This window comes from Lissotriton vulgaris, chromosome 5 (genome assembly GCF_964263255.1).
Source record: "Lissotriton vulgaris chromosome 5, aLisVul1.2, whole genome shotgun sequence".
Lineage (NCBI taxonomy): Eukaryota > Metazoa > Chordata > Amphibia > Caudata > Salamandridae > Lissotriton > Lissotriton vulgaris.
The window spans coordinates 1,813,874,600-1,813,901,494 of NC_141693.1; the positions used below are offsets into that span (position 1 = coordinate 1,813,874,600).

At 44.4% G+C, this 26,895-nt stretch overlaps 1 protein-coding gene across 1 annotated transcript in view; it reads left to right on the forward strand.

Moving 5' to 3' along the window:
* Window positions 1-26,895, forward strand: part of LOC147717283 (uncharacterized) — a 261,309-nt gene that overhangs the window by 95,035 nt on the left and 139,379 nt on the right. Inside the window, exon 3 of the mRNA XM_086924227.1 lies at window positions 8,844-9,237. Within this exon, the coding sequence (XP_086780353.1) occupies window positions 8,844-9,237 (394 nt within the window). The remainder of the gene's footprint in view (window positions 1-8,843; window positions 9,238-26,895) is intronic.

A 26,895-nucleotide genomic window follows, 5' to 3' on the forward strand; every position in this document is an offset into this window, starting at 1 on the left:
CTCCAGAATGCGAGTGCGTCACATCACATGGGTATGACCGACGCATGCGCAGACTGAATCTCAGCGAAGCAGCCATTTTAAGTGCAAGCTTCGTTTTAGTACGGAAAAACAAACAAGCAAGCATCCTGGGGACACCCGCGTGTTGGGAAAACACTTTATAAATGACGAATAATGAGGTTAATATTATTATGCAGTTTAGACAAGGGTTTTGCATACGAGCAAGGCGCTTTACGTGCGAATCCTTGCTCCATCACACCCACCTACGGTTATTACCCCACACCCCTCAATCACAGACACAGTTATGTCACCCACACACACCAACCTTACCCCCTCCCCCTTTCACCAGCCCACATTCCCATTCTTCTCACCCATGACATCACAGCTCCCACCCACAATCCGCCCAACCACGTTCAGCACCAGACCGACACGCATACAGACAAACCCTACCCCTTATTCCCCCCCACTCTCAGCCCCCACTTCCACCCATTAACCAACCACACCGAGCACGCCTCTATCACTTCAACTCCGACTTCACAAAAAAGAACATACAATCACACTTCCCCTCCCGTTCTCACCCCCCAATACCCTACATGCGCCCCCATCACCACTTATTCACGCCCATCCTCCACCATGCACTCTCCAACTACCACCAATACCCTCCCCCATACTATGTCATCCTACCACGACCTTCCAATACCCACTACCAACACTAATCCCACACTAGACTACGTTATGGCCTCCCTCCTCCAGCTCAAAGAGGACATTCACATCATCAAACAACTACTCGGCACGCATTCCAGACACTCCTCACCCACCACCCTCCTCAAGCTCAAACAAGACATGCACATCATCAAACAACTACTCTGCACACATCCCAGACACCCCGCACCCGCCTACACCAGCACCACCCTTCCCAACAGGACCTCCACCTGGTCGGCTGACTCGTGCACTCAACGCCCCCCGCACTGGACCTCAATCCCTGTTCGCAATCGGGAAAACCGTCCCCATCGCTCCTGCAACACACTATCGGACCTCGACACAGTTACCCTCCTCCGCTCCTACGACCCAGCTCCCCTTAACAACACACTCTCCACACTCCGCGCCATTCCAACGATTCTTCCAAATCCCCTTAGACCCCCCACGCAAAACAACAGAATGTCTATCCTTAGTAACCTGAGAAAAGTCCCCCTTTCTCTAGAACCCCCTTCCACCCTCGACACACCCCGTCTCAAATGCACCCTCCTCAACTGCAGGTCGGCCTCTAGGCACTCCTCTGCAATCGCTGATCTCATCTCATCACTGGACCTTGACCTAATCATCATGACTGAAACCTGGCTAACTGAATCCTCTACACCCATACTGGACATACTGGTTCCCCCCAACTACCACATCACCAGACTAGACAGGGTTGGTCAAAAAGGTGGGGGAATCGCATGTATACACAGGAGTAACCTCTCTGTCTTGAAAGTAACCTCTCCCTCCCTACCCTCCCCAACCTCCTGTGAATACATTTGCCTAGATATTATCAGTGAGGGCAAACCGATGTGCTCTCTACACGGCATCTACCACCCACCTGGAGACAACTTTGCCTTCTCGCAACAAATCATGGATTTGATCACAACCAATTCAGGGCGACAACACACACAAATATACCTTGGTGACTTCAACCTTCACTGGAACGATCAGAATGACGCAGTGGTAAATAGCCTTAAAAACTTCCTCGACGCCCTTGACCTCACCCAAATATGCAACAGTCCGACTCACGAGAAAGGCTCCATCATCGACCTTATCATCTCCAAAGAGGACTCTATCCAACTCGAATCTATCCAACCCTGTGACTGGTCAGATCATCACATTGTCACGTTCTTCATCAACGAAAAAGTTAAATTTAACCCGGCTCAATCCATCAAGCCCAAAGTCTGGAAAAGGGACCTGAAAAAACTCAACCCAAACTCTCTACCCCCCAACAGCTGCAATATATTACTTCCTCCCACTGGCGTTACGGATGTCCAATCCTTGACAGATCACTACCTCAACGCGATGACCTCCATAGTTAACGAGGCTGCACCTATGCAGCTAAAAAGAGCATCCACAAAGATGTCCAATCCTTGGTACGACGGGAGTCTCAATGACGATAGACGGGCCATGCGAATGGCAGAGCGCACTTGGAGATCAGCCCCCTCCGCACTGCACTTAAAAACGCTGAAGAAAAAGAGAAATGCCTACTTCAGGAAAATAAAACGCTCAAAATCAGATTTCTTCAGCCGCCAGCTCGACCAAGCCAAAAATCGTCCGAGAAAGCTGTTTGAGCTAATCAGAACACAATCCAAGGAACAACCCCAACCACTCAGCACTCTTGGCGAAGCACCCTCCTGTGAAGACTTCGCTTCTTTCTTTATCCAAAAAACCGACAACATAAAGAACGATCTCCTCATTGACGTAAGTCTCTACCCCAACCCCTCTGCACAGCACCCACTGAACCTAAAAACAATGCTACATGGTCATCCTTTGCCACCTACTCGGAAGAAGAAATTGGTAGACTACTCAGCACTGTGAAACCAGCCAACCACCTCTCAGACCCCCTTCCTGCCAACGCTGTCAAAGACCTTACCCCGTCGCTCCTCCCACTCTGGACTAAAATTATCAACAGCTCACTTCAACAAGGGACCATCCCCGACTCCCTCAAAGTTGGACAAGTCACACCGCTACTAAAGAAACCTACAGCCGACCCCTCTGATCTAAATAATTACCGTCCCATTACCAATATTCCGACTCTTGCCAAATTGCTGGAAAAATGCGCACAAACTCAATTGACTAGACACATTAATCAGTTTGATCTGCTCAACCCCCATCAATCAGGCTTCAGAGCGGACCACAGTACAGAAACTGCTATGATTCACATAATTGACGATGCCCTCCAAATCTTGGACCAAAACGATACCTGCCTCCTTATCCTTCTGGATCTCTCTTCTGCATTCGGCACCGTCAAACATGAGAACTTACTCGAGCTCTTAAACACAAGAATGGGTATATCTGGAACTGTGCTCAAGTGGTTTACGTCCTTTTTACACAACAGAACGCAGAAATTCAAGAGTAACAACTTGATGTCTTCTCCAATACCGGTATCGCTAGGCGTCCCACAAGGATCCTCCCTATCCCCAACTTTGTTTAACCTAGTTATGGAACCTCTCACCACCTTGCTACAGGCATCCAATATTCAATTCCACATGTACGCCGATGACACCCAACTTTATCTCAAAGTACAATCACCCAAAGACATTATGCTCTTGAACTCAACGATCAGAAGCACCCAATCATGGTTGGCCGCTAATCATCTCAAACTCAATGCTCTTAAAACAGAGTTCCTCTTGATCTCACCCCCTGCGAAGATCACTACCACACAAACCTGGCTTAAACACCTAACCGCACTCAATGTTCACCCCACTATCGTAGACTCAGCAAAATCTCTAGGCATAACACTTGACACCAACCTCAACATGCAGGAACACATCAACAAAGCAACTAAGGGGGCGAACTACCAGATCAATACCCTAAGGAAACTCAAACCCTTCCTTCCAGCCAAAGATTTCCAAACTGCGGTACAAGCTCTAGTCATCCCCCGAATAGATTACGGCAGCATCGCCCTCTGCGGTCTCCCCCTAACTACCACGGCACCCATAAGAGCTTCTCTAAACGCCGCAGCGAGACTCATCACCGGATCAAAAAAGCACTCACACATTTCCCCTGACCTGAGAGCCCTGAACTGGCTGCCTTTTGAAGCCAGAATACATCTGAAAATCGCCTGCATCACGCACAAGGCGGTCCACCTGAGATCACCCGGATATCTCGCCCAGAAGCTGACGATTTCCGGAGGCTCTAGAAACACCAGAGGTACAAACAATCTCTTGCTAAAGCCCCAAAGATTCCGCAAGGAAAAAACGTATAAACGCTCCTTCTCAGGAATGGCACCCAGGATCTGGAACTCACTCCCCCCTGAAATCAGGCTCATCTCCTCTACCATACTTTTTAAGAAAGAAGTAAAAGCTATCCTCATGGCTAAATACACTTGAATTATTACTGAGGATGATATTGCAGACGTTGTACCATTCAGATCTATTGTTCTTTTCTGCATTTTTGTATGACTCGTGTTACTGACCTGTCTAAGTGTTTACGCTATCAATTATTTGTATTTGTTTCATTATTGATGTATTTGGTTTACTATGTTCCCACATGTACCTTCCCCACCCCATTTGTTATTTACTCACACGCTCTTCCTTTGTCTGTAAAGCGCTCTGATATCTGCAAAGATCTTGTTCGCGCTATATAAAACTTTCAAAATAAATAAATAAATAAATAAATAAATATAAAAATATACATATATGCATAAATATACATACCAATCAATTAATTAATATTAAACACTAATTAATAATGAATTAAAAATATATTATGTCCCACCCTCCACCCATAAACATCACAACACACACCTAAAAAAAATCACACAATTACCATAATTAATTATCCATTAATTAGTTAATATAAATTCACAACTAATTATTAATTAGTTAAACATAAATTACTTCCCACCCTTTACCCCTATAAACCCCACAACCTGCACCTAAATTTAATCACACGTTTTCCAAAAATATTTTTCAATCAATTAAATAATATAAATTAACAACTAATTATTAATCAATTAAAAATGTTTTACTTCCTACCATTTGCCCCTATAAACCCCACAACCCACAACTAAATTTGTTTACATAATATCCATAATTAATTATCAATTAATTAATTATTAATCAACAGCCAATTAATAATTAATAAAAATAAATTACTTCCCACAATTAACACTATATTCCAAATTAAATAAATAAAAAATAATCATTCAGTTATTATAATTAAATTACTTCCCACCCTGTTCCCTATAAACCCACAACCCACCAAGGAACAAAAAAATGCAAAATGTAATTACATTTTTTTTGATAACTACTAAAAATGTAACACATATATTAAAAAAACATAAACAATACTTATACAAAAAAACATACACCACATACATTTAAAATAGAAACTAAAATACATAACTAATAATTTTAAACAACTATATTTTTGCAAACAATATTATTGACTTCTATATTTTTAAAAACGATGGGGCATATTATCAACAACTAGCGATATTTGTCGCTAAATGGGCTTAGCGATATTTTTTTTACCGCCGCGCATCGCGATAAATGGCAGGGTTCAATTGTTTTGTATTATATAAATGATTGAAGTCTCAATAACATTGTAAAGATCATGGTAGTCTGCACTAAATTTTAAGTAAATTGAATTGGAACTGATATTTATGAACTTGATGTATACACAAGAAATGTTCTAAAAAAAAGAGAAAAAAATATATTTTTTGATACACTACAGAAAAAGAAAATAAATAAATGTAAAAAGAAAGTATTGATGTTGTCTTACCTATGTCACTTAGAAGGTTAACAGATTGATTCGATGAACTGTGTTATGTAAGTAAGTAGGAATTGACCACGGGGGAATCTCTGTATGTTTATATTGAAGGCACGCCGTGCAAGCAGTAAGAGAAACTCACTAAAGAAAATAGTGTTTACAACACTAAATAACATGTACCCTGCAACAACGAAAGTAAAGGGCCAGCCGCCATGGGAGGTTCATTTATTTCAGGCTAAAAATGAACGATTATCAGTAAAATAAAGTGCCACAAAATGCCCGCTAAATTTCCATATTTGTGCTGCTAAATTTCCCTATTTGTGCCGCTAAATTTGCTAATCCATGCTGCTATATCCTGGGGGGTCTGATTGTGCTGCACACATAGAAACCGGTCCGGTCCTCGGATGCTTGATTCCGTTCTGGGAAGGACATGGCTTTTGTAGTTCGGACTGGACTGTTCCCATGGGGCACAGGGTCAGAGCTGATTTGCATATCGCCATTGTCTAACCCAGGGTGGTGTGGAGTGCAAAAAAACGATGGATTTGGGCCCAGATCTTTGGACTGGGAAGAATGTGTGACATTGATCCACATTCGGTCCATCACCTGTTTTGTTTGCACACATAGAAACAGCAAATTATCTCTAGTGATTGTTTAAGTACATGAAGGTGTCCCTTCCTGCACATAAACAATCATTAAAAATTGACGAGTTGTAACTTCTATGTGTGCTGCATAAAGCAACAGACGTAGAAGTTGCAAATCACCGTTATTGATTGTTTATGTGCAGGAAGGGACCCTATGGTGCAAGGGTGCCTGTGTTGGTGTTAGGCAGCTAAATTTAGAGTGGGAAAACACAGGGGTGCACCGCATCCTTGTGAAAACGGCGCATCCCTGCATTTTCTAAATGGCAGATCATAGAGATAGCAATTTTAGCTTAACGCTGCACTCCGTAAATAGGCCCCATGGTTTCTTCAGAATGCGGAACTCCAGAAAAATAGTTAACTTCACAGTAGCAAAACATAACTATTTCAAATTGTCCTTAAGAGGATTCATTTTAATTGGTTTCATCTTTCTAGCACATAAATCCTCAACCAACAGAATGTTGCGTTAACTTTATATCGTTATGGTTGTCGTTTATCTCTATAAGTATAGCCTTAAGAATCACTGCATGTAGGGCACTTCTGAAAAAAAACCACGACTTGAAGAAGAGAAGGTGCCTCATAGGACATGGTGCTTTTAGCAGCAGAGCCAAGTGCAGATGAAAGGAAAATAATGATTGCCATGTTTCTCACGCTCTACATCACCAGTGCCCATAGTGCACCCCATTCTGAGCCTCTGCAGTGCACACAGCCATATGCTTTGAAAGTGCATATCATCTACTGTTCCCATGATGCACAACATCCTGCACAGCAGCACCCGGTGCTCCAGAGGCAAGGCACAACTCTCCTTGCATCCCTGAGCCATAGTTCTCTGACGTGCGTTGCTAACGCTCCCATGATGCACTTCATCTTGAGTCTCTCACTGAACAGTGCCTATGATCCCTGGCTGCACATCCCCTTGTGTTCTCTACAGCACAAGTTTATGTATTATCATTGGTCAGTGTATATTGATGCTTGTATGTATGTTTGTCTGTGCCCATTAAGGCTTCGATGTGACCCAGGACAGCGCTTTGCTGCTTTTTTTTAGGTCTGAGCTATCAAAAAATGACAAATATACATGAATACTTATACCTGTTGATCTCTGAGTACAAATGCCTTCATGCTTGTTGGACTTTGTGAAAATGGTTGTCTGTGGGTGTGTTGGTATGTGTACAAGCTGTTATATATCCCTGCGTAAATGTATGTCACAACAACCAAACCCATTGACTTGGTCAGTCCTTGTCTACTTAGCTTGTGGGTCTGTTTTCCTCTTTAGATGTCTGCTTGCCTTGGGGTGGCTCCAGTGTCTACCGGATGCTTGCCTTGTTTTACGTATCTTATGGTGGTGTTACCTCAGCACATCATCCAGGTGGGTTAGGGAGTCACTACAGGGCAGGATTCACCCAGGTCTACAGGGGGGTGTAAATAGCTCATCTGACTGACCCCCACAGTACTCCCTCTTTCATCAAGTTCAATCAGAACTGGGTGTGTATTATCTGCCGCTAGTTGGATAGGACAAGAACAGAGGTCCCCTTATTTCGAACAAAGAATAGTTCAGCTCATGTTCGACATCCAGCCCTTCTTGCTTTGCCTAGTGGATCCTAGAGAATCAAGGACCAGGAAGTCCATGAGCTCTGGTCAGTGACCTAATTATTAAGTGGCTTAGGGCTGCCATACTCAAGCTGATCCTTTCACCTTCATTAGAGGCTGGGTTTAATATAGGAGCTAAAAGATGTATGCTTAGGGCTTAGACCCATTGACAAGGGAATAGAATGCAGTGAGGTCAGCCTGGAATCTACGAGGCATAGAGGGGTGTTAGAGCTGAGACAAGGTTGTGATGTTGGAAGGGATCTTTTCTTGGTGAATAAACTGCTACGACGCGTCAACTACCGCATGATGTGATGTTTTAGGAAGGCACCTTGTTACACTGGGTCATAGATGCCCTAGTCAGTTTTTGGTTAGACTTTCAAAACAGTCCCTATGTTTGGTACCCAAAAAAATTGTCTCATTGTTACCATGGTCTCACGAGGGCACTGTGAAGATACTGGCGGCTTAAAGACATTTGATCTTATTTCAGTTAGACTGACTTTCATTTTTTTATTTAAAAAAAGAATGGTGTGGCAGGAGTTTAAGAAATTAGACTCAAGTGGAAACCAACTACCAGAGAAATAAGATTCCAAGATAAACCAGCTTACGCAAATGGTATAGATGGCCAAGCTCGAATTGTGCCACCTTTTAATTTTGTCATATACACAAAAAGTGGAGAGAAAGGCAAAAAAACACCTATAAATTTCAGATTATGCCCTCTCTAGCATAACATCAAGCCAAGCACTCAATTTAAAGTTTCTTACAAGTGGTGAATCACCTGGGGTTCCTTTTGTCCTTTTTAGGGAGACCCCCAGGCGATTCGCTACCTGCTAAGCCCCCTTAAGTTGGGCAATTTGGGTTGCCCATCTCATTACGAGGGTCAGATTCACATTTTGGTATTACCTTTGAGGTTTGGCCATGGTGGGGGAAACGTATTCATGGTACTGGGGATCCTAGTCATGAATGAATTTCGAGTTCAACTCGGATATGTGGATAGTCTCATAATGTTTCAAAAATATTTCATAAAATCCTGTTATGCTAAGAGTGCTTGACTGTACATTTCTTTTTTAAACTTTTCTCCTGTCCAGACCATAGTTCTCAGATGGTTTGGTGAGTATGAGAATGCTATGTATATATTTAATTAATGCCATGTGACTCACTCACCAGGCAGAGCTGATTGGAGGACAACCCACCGTGAAGATAAAAGAGGGTGAAATGGCAACAACCACACAAGCAAGAACTGAAGAGGTGGCAGCGACCACGCGGACAAAAGTGGAAGAAGATGCAGAAACCACCCGAGAAAGAGCTGTAGAGGTTTCATATTCTACACCAGCTAGAGGAGTAGAAATTGTATCAAACACACAGGCAGTGGGCAAAGAAGAAGCAGATACCAGACAGGCGAGCGTGAAAGAAGATCCACCAAGAATTTATGCAACCAGGCCAGCAGTGCCAGCCAGCACGCAGTCAAAAGTAGCCAATGCCCCACAGACTACACCAAGAAACCTACCGGACAACTCAAGCCAGGCTGGCAGAATGGAAGGCAGAAGTGACTTGACTGAAGGTAACAATATTTCACTGATGCCCACAGCATTGCATTTGATATCACGATTGTTGTTGAACACAAGACCCAGCATGACTAGTTTTTGTGAAGAGCTATATGATGAAATGAAAGGAAAAGCCATATGAATGTACCGTATATATGACTTTCAAGCAAGAGCGAGGCTCACAAAAGCTTTTCTCGCCACAGGGTTGGCAGAAAATCCTTAAGAGTCGGACATGTGTGACAACGAAGGCGAAATCGAGTGAGACCTGGGAACCGCCCACAGGGGTGCGGGGAACGAGATTTTGATATCAATTTATGATTATGATAAATTTAATAAAGAATCTCATTCATCTTGTTTGGACCGCTTATATCTGTCATTGAGGAAAAGACCACCCCCGCATTGGTTAGACAAACCCCATTAACTGACGCCACTCTGAAGAACCACTTACAACTGATGAAGTTTCAAAAGTTTATATAAAGATTAATTTGAATACGATACAATCCACTCAGGATAAAATCTCAAAATATACAAAATACAAAATCAATTAAATATCAGCTGCTTAAGCTTCGGTGTGAAGTGGTTCCTTCTACGTTATCTGCAGTAAGATAAAAATTATCATCAAGTTAATCTGTCCCTACTCTATGCTATGTGACAATCCTACTTCGCAAGTTTCTTCCCTGAAAAGGTGTCAGCAGTTTGACTTCCAAAGAAGTTCAAACTCTCTTTAGCCTCTAAAGGAAATCTTAAGTTTCAGAAGCAGTACCCTATCTGCCTACCCATCCGCTCTCTAAGGGTCCTCGGCCTACTGCTCCCTTGCGCTCTGATCTCTCAGCGCATCTGCTCAAGGCATCTACCCTTGCCTTTCTCTCTCTGAGCTCCCTACTGGGCTGTTCGCTATCTTATCCCCGGGGTGCTGTCCCTAAAATACACAATCACCATGTGGGTGGAACGCCCCTTGACGCCCACCACGGACTTTCCCCGATGATGTCAACTTCCTGCTTCTTCCATTGGTCCACTCCTTGCGTCGTCCGTTAAGTTGACCCTTCTCCTTTGGATGTCATCTTCATCATTTCATCGTCGACATTTATCGATTCTTTCAGATCGTGTAACATGTAAATTTAGGCAAGGCCTTAACTCTATGTCTCTTAACTTGACCCTGCTAGGTCCTGTGAATGGTCTTGTCAAAACATAGTCTATAGTCAAAGTGTCTCTCCTCACGTTCGAGCAATAAGCTCCGTCCGGCATTGTCACCTTAAATCTAACAAGTGCTAGACTTCTCGGCTCTCATGTCCACATCAAGCTATTTACGACCTTCACAAGCCCTCTAAATTACATTCATGTGACTATGCTCCTTCGAACTCTTGACCAGTTAGGTTATAAACACAAATGACCTAAACTCTTCCAGCATTCCTACAAAAGCCCTCTACACAGTATAACCTTTGGCATACATTTATATATTCGTACTTTAGCAAAAGCCTTAGTTATACTTAAACATTCTACATCAAATATATACTACATAGAATACGACTGTAAAGAGTATAACCTATACATTTTCCTTGGTTACATCTTTATGTAAGTTCTCTTATACATTTATCCACGTTTCTCCACGTTTACACCTTTCCACGTTATTTCTCGCCGCTTCTCCCAATGTAAAGTTACACATTCAAGGTTACACACATACACGAATTCTACTGTGCATGTTCTACATTTCATACACATTTCTACATCTACCCATCATGTATACGGGCCTTCTAAATCTAATGCATGTTTAACATATGAATACACTTACATTTCCTATATTTTGTTATCACTTTTCGTTGGCCTTTACGTTATAGTTGTCAACTGTACATTACGATATGCGTTTCATTCCTACGTTTATAACATATACGTCTAAATATGGTTACTATATACTATATATTCAAATTGCGCTCTCTCAGTTCCCCCCTTTGATGACTTTTAGGAGTCATCACTAAAGCAATTTGAATACCCCACTTATACCGAACTAGTTACATCTGTTCCTCTTTTTATCGATTCAAGTGTTCTCAGACTTTTATACTGTTGATCTTGTAGAACAGCTAGTCTCCTTTCTTGGTCTCTCATCGATCTTTGTAACTGGTTCGACCTATACCACTTATACAATTTTACTAAACCTACTAATGTAATTATACAAATTAATACTATTAATACAGGCTTCAAAATATACCAAAATATGCCTTTGCCTATATTAGCAAACCAACTTCCAACCTTACCCACTCCATTTCCTACTTTTTCCCAAACATTTACTTTTGATAAATCTTCAATTTCTCGATGAATCTGTGTAATGTTCTATATGACTTTCTCAAGTGGTTTTGAATTATCAGGAATATAAGTACAACATTCCTGAACTTTCAAAGCCTTACAAACTCCGCCTTCTTTTGCTAATATTACATCTAAAGCAAGTCTGTTCTGTAAAACCATTGCTCTAATCGACTGCATTTCACCTTCTACTAACATTAATGATCTTGCAGTGCTGGCAGACAATCTATCCACGACTGTCGCTAACCTTCTAATCTTAACATCGTTAAGAATCAAACCTAACAATGGAAACATCGCTCCAAATACATCTCCTACTACTTCTGCATCTCCTACTTCCCTTTTCGTTCTCCTCGAAGCCTTTCCTTCCATGATCGCTAAATCCTTTGCATGATATATTTTGGGGAAGACAATTGCCAAGTAACACGAACCATACCAATTGTCTGGAAGCTTTACATAGGCATTTCTCCCACATACAAAATACACATTCGGAATAGCTTGCATCCCTTTCATAAAATCTTTCGTGTAGTACTCTAGTCTAAAAGAGTGCTCGCAACTAACTTCACCTACAAATTCACTCTCATAATACGTTTTGCTTCGAGTTAAACATAACTTTCCTTTCTGTGTTCTATCCAATGCTATTGGACCATTGCTACCTTTCTTTTTATGTGCCTTCTCTTCTTCTGTCCAATCTGTTTTCCATTGTCCTGACATTTTTAGAATCTTCTGCCGTCTGCATCGGTCATCTACTTGTGCTATAAACCTTTTCTCTACTTCTGATACTTTGCAAGTCAGATTATTTCTACGTGCATATGATGTATCTAATGTATCCCAAGGAAGAAAGAATTTAGCCAGTCTATCTTCCTTTTTGTAGTAGTCCCACTTATTCATTTGCTTATAATTCGGAACTTCAGGCAGTACCGAATCATAATTTGAAAAGTAGTACTCAAACCCTTCTCTACCATAGAATATACTAAGCAGTAAACTACATGTTATCCCATAAGTCAATGGGAGATGGTGATATCTAATGCCCTCGTCTACAGAAGCCGGCAATTGCATACAAACGTAGCAATCTTTGGCCTCCATAGCATCGATATATTCATACAATAATTTGGCATATGCATTTGACCTAAAGTTTCCCTGTGACTCATCTATGTGCAATCTACGAGCTTCATCTGCAAGAAACGCTTTTTCACGTGTAACAGTGCTCTCTTCCTTCCTTCCCACAAGAGCAGGTTTCAAAGTCGTTACAATTTTTACATTTGCTATTCTTTTATCATTCTCATGTCCTGTTATGTAAGATATCGTTACTACTATGATTATGAGAAATATCACTATTGCTATAAGTGTACCTACTATACATCTAGCTTTTCTGTTTGGGTTGCCGTTCTCCATGTCATCAAACAGCGTACCTCGTTCTCTAGCGAAAGTTCTCTTCTCAGTCTTTGGTTGCTTGTTTGCTTTCACAGTCTTTTAAAGTGCTTTTTATCAACAGGTATCTTTTCACCACAATGTCTTTTTCTCTTTTCAGCAGCAGACAACCCTAGCCCTTCTCCGTCCTCTAAATGTAATCCCTAATTTTATTCTTCTTTCCACTCGGCGCTAGGTTATCTTCTTCTTTATAACATACGTACAAAAGTCTTTTATGCATCAACAATTATTGTCGAACCTGCAGCTTTCACAACAATAATTAACAGTTCAAAACGAATAACTTTTTCTTCTTCTTCGGTCATTTGCTGACCAACTGTTGGAAATTGTAGTCTTTTTAACACTAAATCTTGAATTTTACTCAAACGTGGGGGTCGGGGAAGTGTGAAAGTCAGTAACCCCTCAGTCTCAAGCCCAGGCGCCAACATCCATATCTCCACTGTCACGACTGGATCGAGAGTGGTTACTTTCACACTCTTCACTCTCCCAGATTTCTGTCCCCAATACATCTGCTAGATAAGTCCACTCTGGGGTGGCGTACCTTCTGCAGGGCACACGTACCCTTCTTGACCTTCGTGGACTCTCAGTTCCTGAATCTGTCGTCTCGTCCTCCTGATCCGATTCTTCAGCGATCGGGGCAAGGGTTCTTTCCTTCTTCCTTTCCGAACTTGGCCTTTTCCTTCTCTCCGGCCAACTGGCTTCTTCACTCTTTGTCTTTCCGCTCCTTGTTCTAGGACCTGTCTCTTGGTCACTCTCAGCCTGCTCGATATCTGTGTCGGATTCCCAATTACTTTCTTCTCCTGAGGCAACTTCGGTCCCACTCGTGTCCTGACCTTCGTCGCCCTGTTCCAACACAGTTTCAGCTTCTTCGATCACCTCTACAGCTTGGCTTTCCCCCTCTATGACTTCTCCGCTTCCCGCCGGATTTTCATCCGAGAGAGGAGCTGTGTCTTCTGGAGGTGTTTGCACTTTTCGGGTGTGTGAGGCATGTATCCAGTTTGGCAGACCTCCACACTTCACTGCAGTATTCGTTACAAGTATGACTTGAAACGGCCCTCGCCAACGCACGTCTAAGCAGTTCTTCCTGACATGCTTCTTCACCAGGACCCAGTCTCCTGGACTCAGGTCATGGCACAAGTCTTGTACTGATGGAACCTCTGCAGCCTGGACCTGGAGGGACACAGAATTAACGGCATCAGATAGTCCCTTGCAGTAGTCCAAGATCAAATCGTCTGTGATGTTCACTAGCGCTGCAGTCGGAACCGATGGCAATCTCATAGCTCTCCCCATTAGCACTTCATGTGGAGAGAGGCCTGTTCTTCTATTAGGTGTGCTACGTATACTCATAAGAACTACTGGAAGTGCGTCTGGCCAACTCAGGGATGTCGACGAACAAACTTTAGCCAGTCTGGACTTGATAGTACTGTTAATTTGCTCTACGATCCCTGAAGCTTCCGGTCGATAGCTGCAGTGTAACTTCTGATCGATATTTAAAGCTGAACATAGCATCTTCACCACTTCGCTATTGAAATGAGTTCCTCTGTCTGATTCCAAAGAGGATGGCACCCCAAATCTTGGTATCAACTCTCTAAGTAACAATTTTGCTACTGTAAGTGTATCGCACCTACGTGTAGGGTAAGCCTCAACCCATCTAGAAAATATACAAACAATCACTAGCACGTATCTGAGTCTGTTGCATGGAGGCATTTCTATGAAGTCAATCTGCATCCTATTGAAAGGCCCCCCAGACCTTCCTATGTGACTCAAGGTAACTGGTGTTCTCTTTCCCACATTTAGTTGCTGACAGATTGTACATCGCTGACACACTGCTTCTGCCGCTACTCTAAATTTAGGGTTAAACCACGTTTGTCTGAATACTCTCACCATAGCGTCTCTTCCTATGTGTGCTGATCCATGCAATTTCCTTGCCATTGGACTAATTAGTTCATTTGGTAAAACTGCCCTTCCATCGGCGGACACCCAGAAATTCATCTCACTCTTTTCGCACCCTGCTGTTTCCCAGCCCTTTTTCTCATCATCTGGTGCATTGTCCTGTACTGCTCTCAGTTCATCCCATGTATCCACCGTGTCTAACAACATGGTCAATTCAGTCTTTTCCTGGATTCCCCCCACTTTTGTATCAGTGTGAGAATATCCCTGCTCTGCGCAATAACGCGCTACCTCATCTGCATATTTATTTCCTAGTGATACAAAATCCGTGTTTTTGGTATGAGCTACACATTTGACCACAGCTATGGCCATAGGTTTTTGCAAAGCCTCTAACAGTAGTTTCACGAATTCTCCATTCCTAATAGGAGAACCCGAGGAGGTCATGTAACCTCTTTGAGACCACAACTGCCCGTAATCATGAACTACGCCGAATCCATACTGACTATCGGTGTATATAGTGACTCGAAGTCCATCGCCTGCTAAGCAAGCACGAGTCAAAGCCACAATTTCAGCTACCTGTGCGGAGTGTACTCCTTCCAGGCAAGCGGCTTCTATAACTCTGGTAATCGTGCATACTGCATACGCTGCTCTCAGCTGACCGACATCGTTTCTTACGCATGAACCATCAACGAAGAAAATTTCGTCTGGGTCTGTCAATGGCTCATCTACGATATCAGGTCTCGGTTTGGTACATAGTTCAGTCACATCGAGGCAGTCATGTTCTGTACAATTTTCGTCGTCTACTTCATTCGGAAGTGGCATCAAGGTTGCAGGATTCAAGACAGAGCATCTCTTTAGGGTCACATTCTCGGCAGCCAATATGACCTGCTCGTAGCGTGTGAGCCTGCTGTTCGTCAGATGCTGAGTCTTCGTCCTTGTCATTAACAGTTCTACAGAATGTGGTACATACACTTCTAACGGATGACCCATAACTACACTTTCAGATCTTTCAATGCTGACACCCGTTGCAGCTACGGATTTGAGACATCCGGGCAACGCTGCGGCTACTGGATCTAATGTAGCCGAAAAGTACGCCACTGGCCTGCGCGCATTTCCGTGGACCTGTGCTAATACCGCTAAAGCGCATCCCTCTCTCTCGCAGCAGTAAAGCAAAAAAGGTTTAGTGTAATCTGGCATTCCTAAAGCCGGGGCACGACATAAGTCCTCCCTCAGCTGCAAAAACGCCATCAAACAATCTTTGTCCCATGGTACCGGATCACTTACTCCTTTGTGCGTCAGCTGTAATAACGGTTTTGCCTTCAGCGAAAAGTTTGCTATCCACTGTCGACAATAACCAACCATGCCTAGAAACATCCTGACTTCTCTTTGTGTTGTAGGCGCGTTCATTTTCATAATCGCCTCTATTCTGTCCGGAGACACCTTCCGCTTTCCCTTTTCAATCCTATGGCCCAAGTATTGCACCTCAGTCTTACAATATTGCAACTTACTTGGAGACACCTTGTGCCCGTTCTCGGCCAAGTGATTTAACAAGGTGATGGTGTCTTCCTTGCAAGCTTCCTCAGTTTCTGACGCAACTAGGAGGTCGTCTATGTACTGGACCAGAACTGAATTCTTGGGCAGTACTAGACTCTCAAGATTCCGTTTCAATAACTGGTTAAAGATCGATGGGCTCTCTGTATACCCCTGAGGGATACGACACCATGTTAGGACGCGATCTTCCAGCTTGAAAGCGAAAAGATATTGGCTCGCTTCATCTAATGGTATCGAAAAGAAAGCCTGACACAAATCTATCACTGTGAACCATTCAGCTTGGAACGGTATCTGAAACAATATGACTGATGGATTCGGTACCACTGGACAACATGAGACAACAATGTTATTAATCTTTCGAAGATCCTGCACTATCCTGTATTTTCCACTAGGTTTCTGCAAACCCATGATCGGGGAGTTACACGGACTGCCCACGATCTCCTTCAGTATTCCCTGCTTAATCATAGATTCGATCACAGGTTTGATCCCTGCAATCGTCTCTGGCGTTAGCTTATACTGTGGGGTTCTTGGGTACTCAGCATGGGGTCTTACCAAGATTTTTACCGGGTCTACTCCTTTGATCAATCCAATTTCTTCCCCAGTAAAATCCCATACCTCAGCTGAGACTTTCTCTCTTAGGTCTTGCGGAAGCTCCTCCACTGTTAAGGTAGGATAAAGTTCCACACATTCCCTTGAGTTTACAACTTTAAAATCTGCGTCCTCATCATTGGTCTGCACTTCTACTCCCTCAGGTGTGCAATGTATCGTGCAATTCAGTTTGCACAGCAAATCTCTCCCTAATAAGCACACAGGACTAGAGTCGCAGATCACAAACTGATGTTCGTCACTGTAATTCCCTATTCTTACTGACACTGGTTCGGTCAAGGGATTCGTCATCCTTTTGTTCGCAACTCCTACCACCTGAACCGTTTCTCCTGATATTGGCAGACCCGGGACTACTGCAGATCTTAACGTGGATCGAGTGGCCCCTGTATCCACCAAAAAGGTTGTAGGACATCCCGCTATTTCAGCCTCTACGTATGGTCCTCTCTGATCTACTTCCAAGGCGGCTCCTAGAGTACAGTCTTCGTCCCTACTCGCCCGCTGCCCTGTAAGAGGATCAACGTAGTAACATTCCTCTCCTCCTACAAACAATGGCATCTGTCTGTAGGTTTTTCCTCCGTTCGTGATGCGAGGTGGTTGAGGAAACGGGGCTCGAGGAGTCTGAGTCCCCCCTTTGACAAGCCTGCCCTTCGGGACTACGGCTCCCTTAACCACGTTGTTCTGGACCTCTTCCTCCTCCTGCTCTAATTCCCCTGACTCAACATTGTAAGGACACTCGCGTCGCCAGTGTCCCACCTCATTACACTGATGGCATCTCGTCGTCTTTTTCAGTGTCGCGATATCCATTCTCGGTCTCGGTCTTTCTTCCTCGTCTCTGCTCTGATTATTCTGTTTCTTTGCCTGCGTTCCTGTTCCCTGCTGCCGTGGTTTATCCTTTCCAGCAGCTTGCATTTGCACTAGCATTAACTTTTCTTTAAGCTTCTTTGCTTTAGAGTCTATCTCGTCACTACAATACCTTGCATACCTCAGAATCTCGTCTAAAGGTTTGTTCTGCCAACAGATCAGATGCTGTTGGATCATTAGGCATATTTCTGGTCTTAATCCGAGGACAAACTTTGAAACAAACTGTCCTATGTCCTTGGGATCCATCACATCTAACCCGCTGTATTGCTTGAATGCTTTCAGCAATCTTTCGTAAAACTCATGCACTGTCTCTTTCGGCTCTTGGGTAGTCCGATCTATCTTTACCCAGTCTATGTCTTGTACCGGCACTTTCTCTTTTAGCCACGTTATTACTCTCTCGTATTTTTCCATGACCCTATCAGATGGACCATTCGTTCTGGCGTCTCTTGATGGCTCACAAGTGGGCCATTCGACACTAAGCTTGCATGCCGTCCATAGGTCTCCGGGTACTACGATATCGAACAGTGTGTTCAAATCGACCCACAGTACCTTTGAAATCTTCACGAATCTTTCTACCTGCTTATACCACTCGACAGGATTATCTCTAAGCTTTGGGAAGGAATTGGTGAATGCCGCCAAATCCCCCCTAGTCCAAGGCACATGAACGTAACTTCCGTTCGCGATTTCTCGCAAAGGGAAAGCTTCCATTCGCATCAAGCCTGTGTCCTGGGAACCCTCAAGTACACTCCGTCTAACGGAGCCCTTTCTGGACCATCTTTCCTCCCATCTATCTAGATCTCTCCATATTCTGATACTTACGATCAATTCCCTTATGTGTACTTTCAGCGCGATCGTTCTGCGGTCATCCAAATCCTGATCTGTGCAAGTTAGCCTGTGGTTACTCTGTAAAGCCTTAGTTCGTGACAGGTCTACCATGTACCTGTTTGCTAAATTAGATAAGTTCTCATGAACTGACCTCGCTCTTCGAGTAATATCTTTGGATAGAAACAGTATCTCATCTGGTGTATACGAGTTTAATCTCTCTAATGACACTGTACCGTCAATCAATTCATCCAGATCTGCCTTCAAACTCATCACATCAAGCCGTTTCGCTTTTATTTCGGCTTTCAGCATTTCAGTTCTATGTTCCTCCCTCATATCCCTCTCACCTCCACTATGCGCCCTACGCCTGAGCACAGGTGAGTTATGAGGAGTCTTCCTTCCATCTCTTCGTTCCCACCCTTCTAGATCCCAAGCCTTTCCATCGTCCCGTGGGGTGTGGTGGAATAAGGCTCCTTCCCCCAACCCTACGTTCCGATTTTTCGACTCGGTTTCTCCAGATGTGAGATAGGATCCACCGTTCAGTTCTAATCCATTATAACTTGCTTGTTGTCTGGTGTCACTTAACAAAATGAAAGGCCCTCGCCGATCTTCTGTGTTCCCGTGATCTCTTCCATGATCACCGGATGCATGGCGAGATGTTCCGCGACTCCCTAAATTCCCATGACTCCTTCCACTGTCCCCGGATGTATGTCGAGACGCTTCGCGACTCTCCATATTTCCGTGACTCCAATGTCTCGCATTCTCACCTGGGGCATGGTGTGTGCACCTGAAGGTATTCCGGTACTCCTGTGTCCTATGTTCCCCTTCACTGAAGGTGACACGAGGCACTTCGCCACCCCCTGCACTTCTGTCTTCGCACATTAGTCTATTGCTGTTATCAGCGGGATACGTATCTCTTCTGCTCTCTTGGCTTCCTCCCTCCCACTCGGGGCTGCTTTCGCCAGCTCCACAATGAGAGAGAATCCTGTTATCCTGCTCTCTCCACTCGGATCCCGTTTCTAAACTTTTATTCCGAGCCTCTTCGGCCGCATCCCATTCTCTCAGGTATTCCCTTAATTCCTTATGGGTTTTCGGTTTTGGTCCCCTTAAGTCCATTGGTCCTCTTCGACCTCCCTGTTCTACCCTGGGACCTGCTGCGGAATCAAATGGGGTACTCCGACTTATTGGTGCTCGTATCTGCCTGTGGGAATTCATCGTGGCATTCCTATTCTCTCCTTCTGCTCTTTCATTGTCCCATCGTGCCTGTTCCTCCTGCTGGACCCCTTCTGGGTTATAGATTGACACAATAGGGCCTATGGTGACCGGGACCTGCAAAGCATCCGGCATTTGGTATGACCTAGCGCATTGCGTCTCCGGCACCTTCTGGACCACAAATCTTCCCACCACTCTCTGTTCAGGACTAGCTTGGGGTATTTCTACGGTCTTAGTAGCGTCCCACTCTGATACCGGGATCGACTTATACTCTCCCCACCTAGTTCCGTCTACTTGCGGTAATATGGGACTCGCAAGTTCACCGCTGTATGGAGGTGGTCTGTCTGTTAACAACCTGTCTATTAGATCCTCCTCCGACTCACTTTCCTCATCTTCCTGTTCTAGAGGTTTCCTTTCTCCCGTAGCCTCTATCATGGTGAACAGTTTGTCCGCTTCTATCTTTTGTACCCTCCATTTCTTAGCCTCGTCGTCCCATTTAGCATCCTGCACTGCTTTTACCGATCTTCTCACTCTTTCTTGTCGCCTCTTTACGCCCCTTTCGTGTGCTGTTCTAAACCACACACCAAGAGCTTCAAATTGTGTTGGCCTCGGTAGAGGTCTCATTGAAAGCATTGTCGCCTTCAGTTGGTTCAACACTTCTAATTTAAACGTTCCAAATCTTGGGAACGCTAGTTCTTTTTGCCCTTCTGTTAGCCTATGCCACTCGGAAATCCATAATATCGAGTGTAAGCCTACATTTACTGCCATATGATATGCAGGTGTGCCTTCTGGTGGAGCTTCTTCTCCGGCATATAAACTTCTCCTTTTCTTTTTAAAGATTTTTCCTAAACCCTTAAAACACTTCATTTTGATAACGTACGATATTTCTTACTTATTCACTTCCTTGTTTGCGTCTTGATAACAACCACCAATCTCTGTACGACTCTCGCTACTCAGCCTATCCCAGCACGGTTCTACGCCAACCGACCAATCTCAGCGCGGCTCCACGCTGACGTCACTTGTCTCTTCTTCAGCAGCTTCCCTCGTTTCTCAACTCGTCTCCCAATTTCACATGCGTTTTCATTCATACATTGAAAAGTGATTACTTCCGTCCAAGCGATCACTTTTCTCTGACTGTACGGCCACAGTCTACTGTAATTGCTACCTCAACTGGCACAGCGTCTTTCCTCTTACGATCGGACACTTGCCTTAACTGATAGGTTACTTACACACAGTAACGTACGACCAGCGTCCGCTACTCATTCACTCATACATCCGCTCCCCCTATCATCGGTCTGTTGGGAAATCAATGGTACCTCATGACCCCCTTTCAATGGTAGTCAAATTACTCTAGGTGTTCGATACACCTGAACCACTTAAGTCCTCTGGACATAAGATTTCATCCAGTTGCGCGCGCTCACAACTTTCCCTCAATCACACTACAGGCATTCAACTCCGCTTGACATTACAACACAGGAACAACATAAAACACCGCAATCTTACAACGCATGACCCTTGTACTCACTCTCGACCGATTCTGCTGTTTTTCTCTCGACGCACCATCAGCACCGTCTTCGGCTGCAATTCTTCTTCTGGTCGACGACGACTAGGGACCTTGGGGTAAACTAACCTGGCCTAGGTCGTCTTCCTCAAGAAGATAACCATCATACTCTGCTACCAACTGCGGGGAACGAGATTTTGATATCAATTTATGATTATGATAAATTTAATAAAGAATCTCATTCATCTTGTTTGGACCGCTTATATCTGTCATTGAGGAAAAGACCACCCCCGCATTGGTTAGACAAACCCCATTAACTGACGCCACTCTGAAGAACCACTTACAACTGATGAAGTTTCAAAAGTTTATATAAAGATTAATTTGAATACGATACAATCCACTCAGGATAAAATCTCAAAATATACAAAATACAAAATCAATTAAATATCAGCTGCTTAAGCTTCGGTGTGAAGTGGTTCCTTCTACGTTATCTGCAGTAAGATAAAAATTATCATCAAGTTAATCTGTCCCTACTCTATGCTATGTGACAATCCTACTTCGCAAGTTTCTTCCCTGAAAAGGTGTCAGCAGTTTGACTTCCAAAGAAGTTCAAACTCTCTTTAGCCTCTAAAGGAAATCTTAAGTTTCAGAAGCAGTACCCTATCTGCCTACCCATCCGCTCTCTAAGGGTCCTCGGCCTACTGCTCCCTTGCGCTCTGATCTCTCAGCGCATCTGCTCAAGGCATCTACCCTTGCCTTTCTCTCTCTGAGCTCCCTACTGGGCTGTTCGCTATCTTATCCCCGGGGTGCTGTCCCTAAAATACACAATCACCATGTGGGTGGAACGCCCCTTGACGCCCACCACGGACTTTCCCCGATGATGTCAACTTCCTGCTTCTTCCATTGGTCCACTCCTTGCGTCGTCCGTTAAGTTGACCCTTCTCCTTTGGATGTCATCTTCATCATTTCATCGTCGACATTTATCGATTCTTTCAGATCGTGTAACATGTAAATTTAGGCAAGGCCTTAACTCTATGTCTCTTAACTTGACCCTGCTAGGTCCTGTGAATGGTCTTGTCAAAACATAGTCTATAGTCAAAGTGTCTCTCCTCACGTTCGAGCAATAAGCTCCGTCCGGCATTGTCACCTTAAATCTAACAAGTGCTAGACTTCTCGGCTCTCATGTCCACATCAAGCTATTTACGACCTTCACAAGCCCTCTAAATTACATTCATGTGACTATGCTCCTTCGAACTCTTGACCAGTTAGGTTATAAACACAAATGACCTAAACTCTTCCAGCATTCCTACAAAAGCCCTCTACACAGTATAACCTTTGGCATACATTTATATATTCGTACTTTAGCAAAAGCCTTAGTTATACTTAAACATTCTACATCAAATATATACTACATAGAATACGACTGTAAAGAGTATAACCTATACATTTTCCTTGGTTACATCTTTATGTAAGTTCTCTTATACATTTATCCACGTTTCTCCACGTTTACACCTTTCCACGTTATTTCTCGCCGCTTCTCCCAATGTAAAGTTACACATTCAAGGTTACACACATACACGAATTCTACTGTGCATGTTCTACATTTCATACACATTTCTACATCTACCCATCATGTATACGGGCCTTCTAAATCTAATGCATGTTTAACATATGAATACACTTACATTTCCTATATTTTGTTATCACTTTTCGTTGGCCTTTACGTTATAGTTGTCAACTGTACATTACGATATGCGTTTCATTCCTACGTTTATAACATATACGTCTAAATATGGTTACTATATACTATATATTCAAATTGCGCTCTCTCAGGGGTTTGATTTATTCCACTAAATCAGCTTTCATTAAAAACAAATCTAATATCTATGGCTCTTGTTCGGTCCCATGTTGCTTGAGCACCTGGGCAAACTGAGCAGCTGAGACCTAGGTTCTCAGGATCAGGCAAAAAGTATAAGCCACTGCCAAACCTAAAAACAATATTTGAACACTAAGACAATATGGTGGTTACGTAATATATTGGTTGCACTTCCTGTCAATAACAACAAGCATTTGCAATGCAATAGATCTCGCAGCATTAAAGTTTGAGTTATTAGCATTGTATATGACAATGTCTTGCTTTAAATTTTTAGCAAAGTCTGTATTGGTGTATAAAGATGATTTACAAGATGCTAGCTGTTGCAAAATATTAAGCAATGTTGGCAATAATATTATACTATAATAATATTGTAAGTTACTGTTGTACTTATATGCATTTTGTGATGTGTGAGAGCGCAGGTTTTGTGATGGTGTGAGAGGGCAGGTTTTGGGATGGTGTGAGAGCGCAGGCTTTGGGACAGTCTGGGATTGTTGGCTCTTGTGCAGGCTTTGGAGCGGTCTGGGCTTGCTGGCTTTTGTGATATTATACTATAATAATATTGTAAGTTAGTGTTGTACTTATATGCATTTTGTGATGGTGTGAGAGTGCATGTTTTGTGATGGTGCGAGAGTGCAGGCTTTGGGATTGTGTGAGTGTGCAGGCGTTTGGTGGCTCTTGTGATGGTGTGAGAGCGCAGGCTTTGGGACAGTCTGGGATTGCTGGCTCTTGTGATGGTGTGAGAGTACAGGTTTTGTGATGGTGTGAGAGCGCAGGCTTTGGGATGGTGTGAGAGCACACGTTTTGTGATGGTGTGAGAGCACATGTTTTGTGATGGTGTGACAGCACAGGCTTTGGGATGGTCTGGAATGCTGGCTCTTGTGATAGTGTGAGAGCGAAGGCTTTGGGACAGTCTGGGAAGCTGCCTCATGGGATGGTGCAAAAGCAATGTCTTTGGGACAGTCTGGGATTGCTGGGCCTTGTGATGGCGTAGGTTCCCTGGCAGCATGGATGCTTTAGGAGCTTTGGCTTGGAGGGTGGTACAGGAGTGTTTCTGGCCTGGTGTATAAATTCTGGCCTTGAATATTACACGGGGCTTATTTTGTGGGGTGGCAAGGCGGTTAGTGGATATGAACTACAATCCTTGGATTTGAGTGTTGTGATAAGCACTGTAGATGGTATAAGAGGAGTGTAGTGTCTTTGGGATGGTGTAGGTGGCTGACTCCGGGTGTGGCATGAGAGGGCTGGCTCTCGGAATGGTGCGAGTGCAAGTTCTTGGGGTGTGCCAAAAGGATGGGCGTGGCGAAAGACTGATGGTTGCAAAACGTCCGATGCTGAGGATGTGAGAGGATGTGGCCTAAGGGCTAGAGCGGTCACCACAAATCTGGGGAACCTGGAGTCTTAGCAAGGACTCTCAACATACTGTGATTTTGGGTACATCACTTAATCTCCCCGTGCCTACCAAAAATTAATGTGTTCTTGTGACAACTGGTGCTCTCCTCGTCAGGGTCATTATGAGGCGTTATATAAATATTACACTATTGGAATGCTTCTGCATCCCTTTAGTTTGTTGTGCAGCTTTTATAGCAATATCAATCCCACACAGTACGTGCACCCGCAGGTTACCTCACTGTAATTATGTGAACCACATTTCAAAAAGTCGGCATGCGCTCCAATGATACTCTGCCCTGGCCCCGCCCCCCACGGCGTGCAGGTGACCCCCAGAATCCACCTTTTCTGCCGCGCGCTGTAAAAGTGGTTCTCCCCCGCTCCAAGGGTCTGTTTACTAATTCACCTGAACAAAGGTAGGCGCCGGGTCTATTGTTTGCGTTTGAGCACTGTCCGCACCACGCTGAACACGCACAAATCCTCGGGGTCTGCGGCCTGGCGGTGGCGGTTGCATAGCTGGTGGCGACGAGGCTGACCCGACCCTGCTCAGGAGAGCCTTAGGGGGAACGGTCATTTAGGCAGCAGTGGTGGGAGGGAAGCCATGTTTACACCAGGCCTGGCATGAAATAGCGCCCCACTCGCTGAGTTTACGGAGTATTTCCCACTCTGCTCTGTGTAGCTTGTGGAGTACCGAAAACCCGCACTCCGAGGGTTTGGATAAACACCCAGTATTATATCTGAAGTGAACCGCAGAGTGTTGTGTGATAGTACACGGGGATGTGCACTGCTGTGTGCACTGTGATTTACAGCTCTATCCAGAGGCGCAACTAGAGGCAAATTTCGGAGGGGGGGGGGGGCTTGGGGGGGAAGCTACTAAACATTTTGGGTGGGGGGGGGGGGGTGATTCTTCCAGCAATATGCATAATGGAGATACAGGGGCTCTAAGAAGGGGTGAAGAAACATCAAAGCCTCATTAACAAGTGAATGGTCTTTTAAAGACCTGTGAAGTACTGTGTGTGTGTGTGTGTGTGTGCCCGGGAAGCTGTCTCTGCAGGGGGAAGGGGGCAGGGGAAGGGGGCTGAAGCCCTTTGAGCCCAATGTGCCCCAGTGAGGGGGGAGGAGGTGGTAGCAGCTGGTGAGTATTGGCGGCGCTAGATGAAAAATACAATAGGGACGGGTTCTCACATAGTGCTGCGAGGGAAGCCTTGGATGCAAGAGAAGCTACACAAGAACTGGAATATGCTCGGCTGTTCAAGCGCCTTCTTAGAATGGTGTGACCTGCACGTGGCACTATACAAGCATGGAAATACTCGGGGCCCCTCGCCAAGCGCCTCGTAAGGAGGCCTTGCATTCCCCTTGACGCTATACAAGGTCTAGTGCTGCATGTAGCGCTATACAAAAATATAAATATGACAGACCGGGGGCCCTAGCGCAGTGCTTTGCGGTGCACTGCGCAGCCTAAGGCGCTATACAAAGTATAGATATGAAGGGCTGTTCGCCTAGTGCCTCGCTCTTCTTATAGCGCTATATAGAAATATACATCTGGAGGCCTCCTCGCCGTGCGGCTCTTCACCAAGGCCTAGTGCTGCACAAGGCGCTATACAAGGCCCGGCAGGATGCAAGCAACTGAATAGACATAAATAGTCATATACAAGCCGAGAGCACCAGAGGCCTCGCACCAGAAGTCTGGGCGCTATCTTGACGAAGCCCAAATGCAGATGTTAAATGAATCTGATTTTATTTCAGAATCAGCATTTTCAAGCGCCTTGATGTGAACGCCCAAAGGGACCCCCCCACCCCTCTCTTCCTCGTGGACCCAGGTCCAGCTGCTAGAAGCCGCTCCCGTAAATACGTCATTAATTCTCCGATTTAAACTGATATTTAAACCCATTTCCCCGCTTTTTAATCCCGCGCTCTCTCGCGGTCCCGTCCGTTAATTCATTTTTATTTTTATTTTAAAAGTGGTCTCTCGCCGTACTCTCTTTGTTTGCAATCCTCGCTTTCGGATGCTTTAAGCACCTCCATTTTATTCTGCATCAGGAGGAGCTTCGAATCCGAGGCGCTGAGGCCTCTTGCATCGGGCCGCTTTTATTTCTGTATTTCCACCCCCCTTGTCTGCTTGAGACCCGGGCGTTTCTTTCACAACTGCGGGTTTTCTTTCGCCTCCGTTTTCGGCAAAGAGGACTTTTGGAAACGGTGGCGCTGCAGCGACGAATCTGAAATAAATGTAACGAAAACCTCCAAAATCCA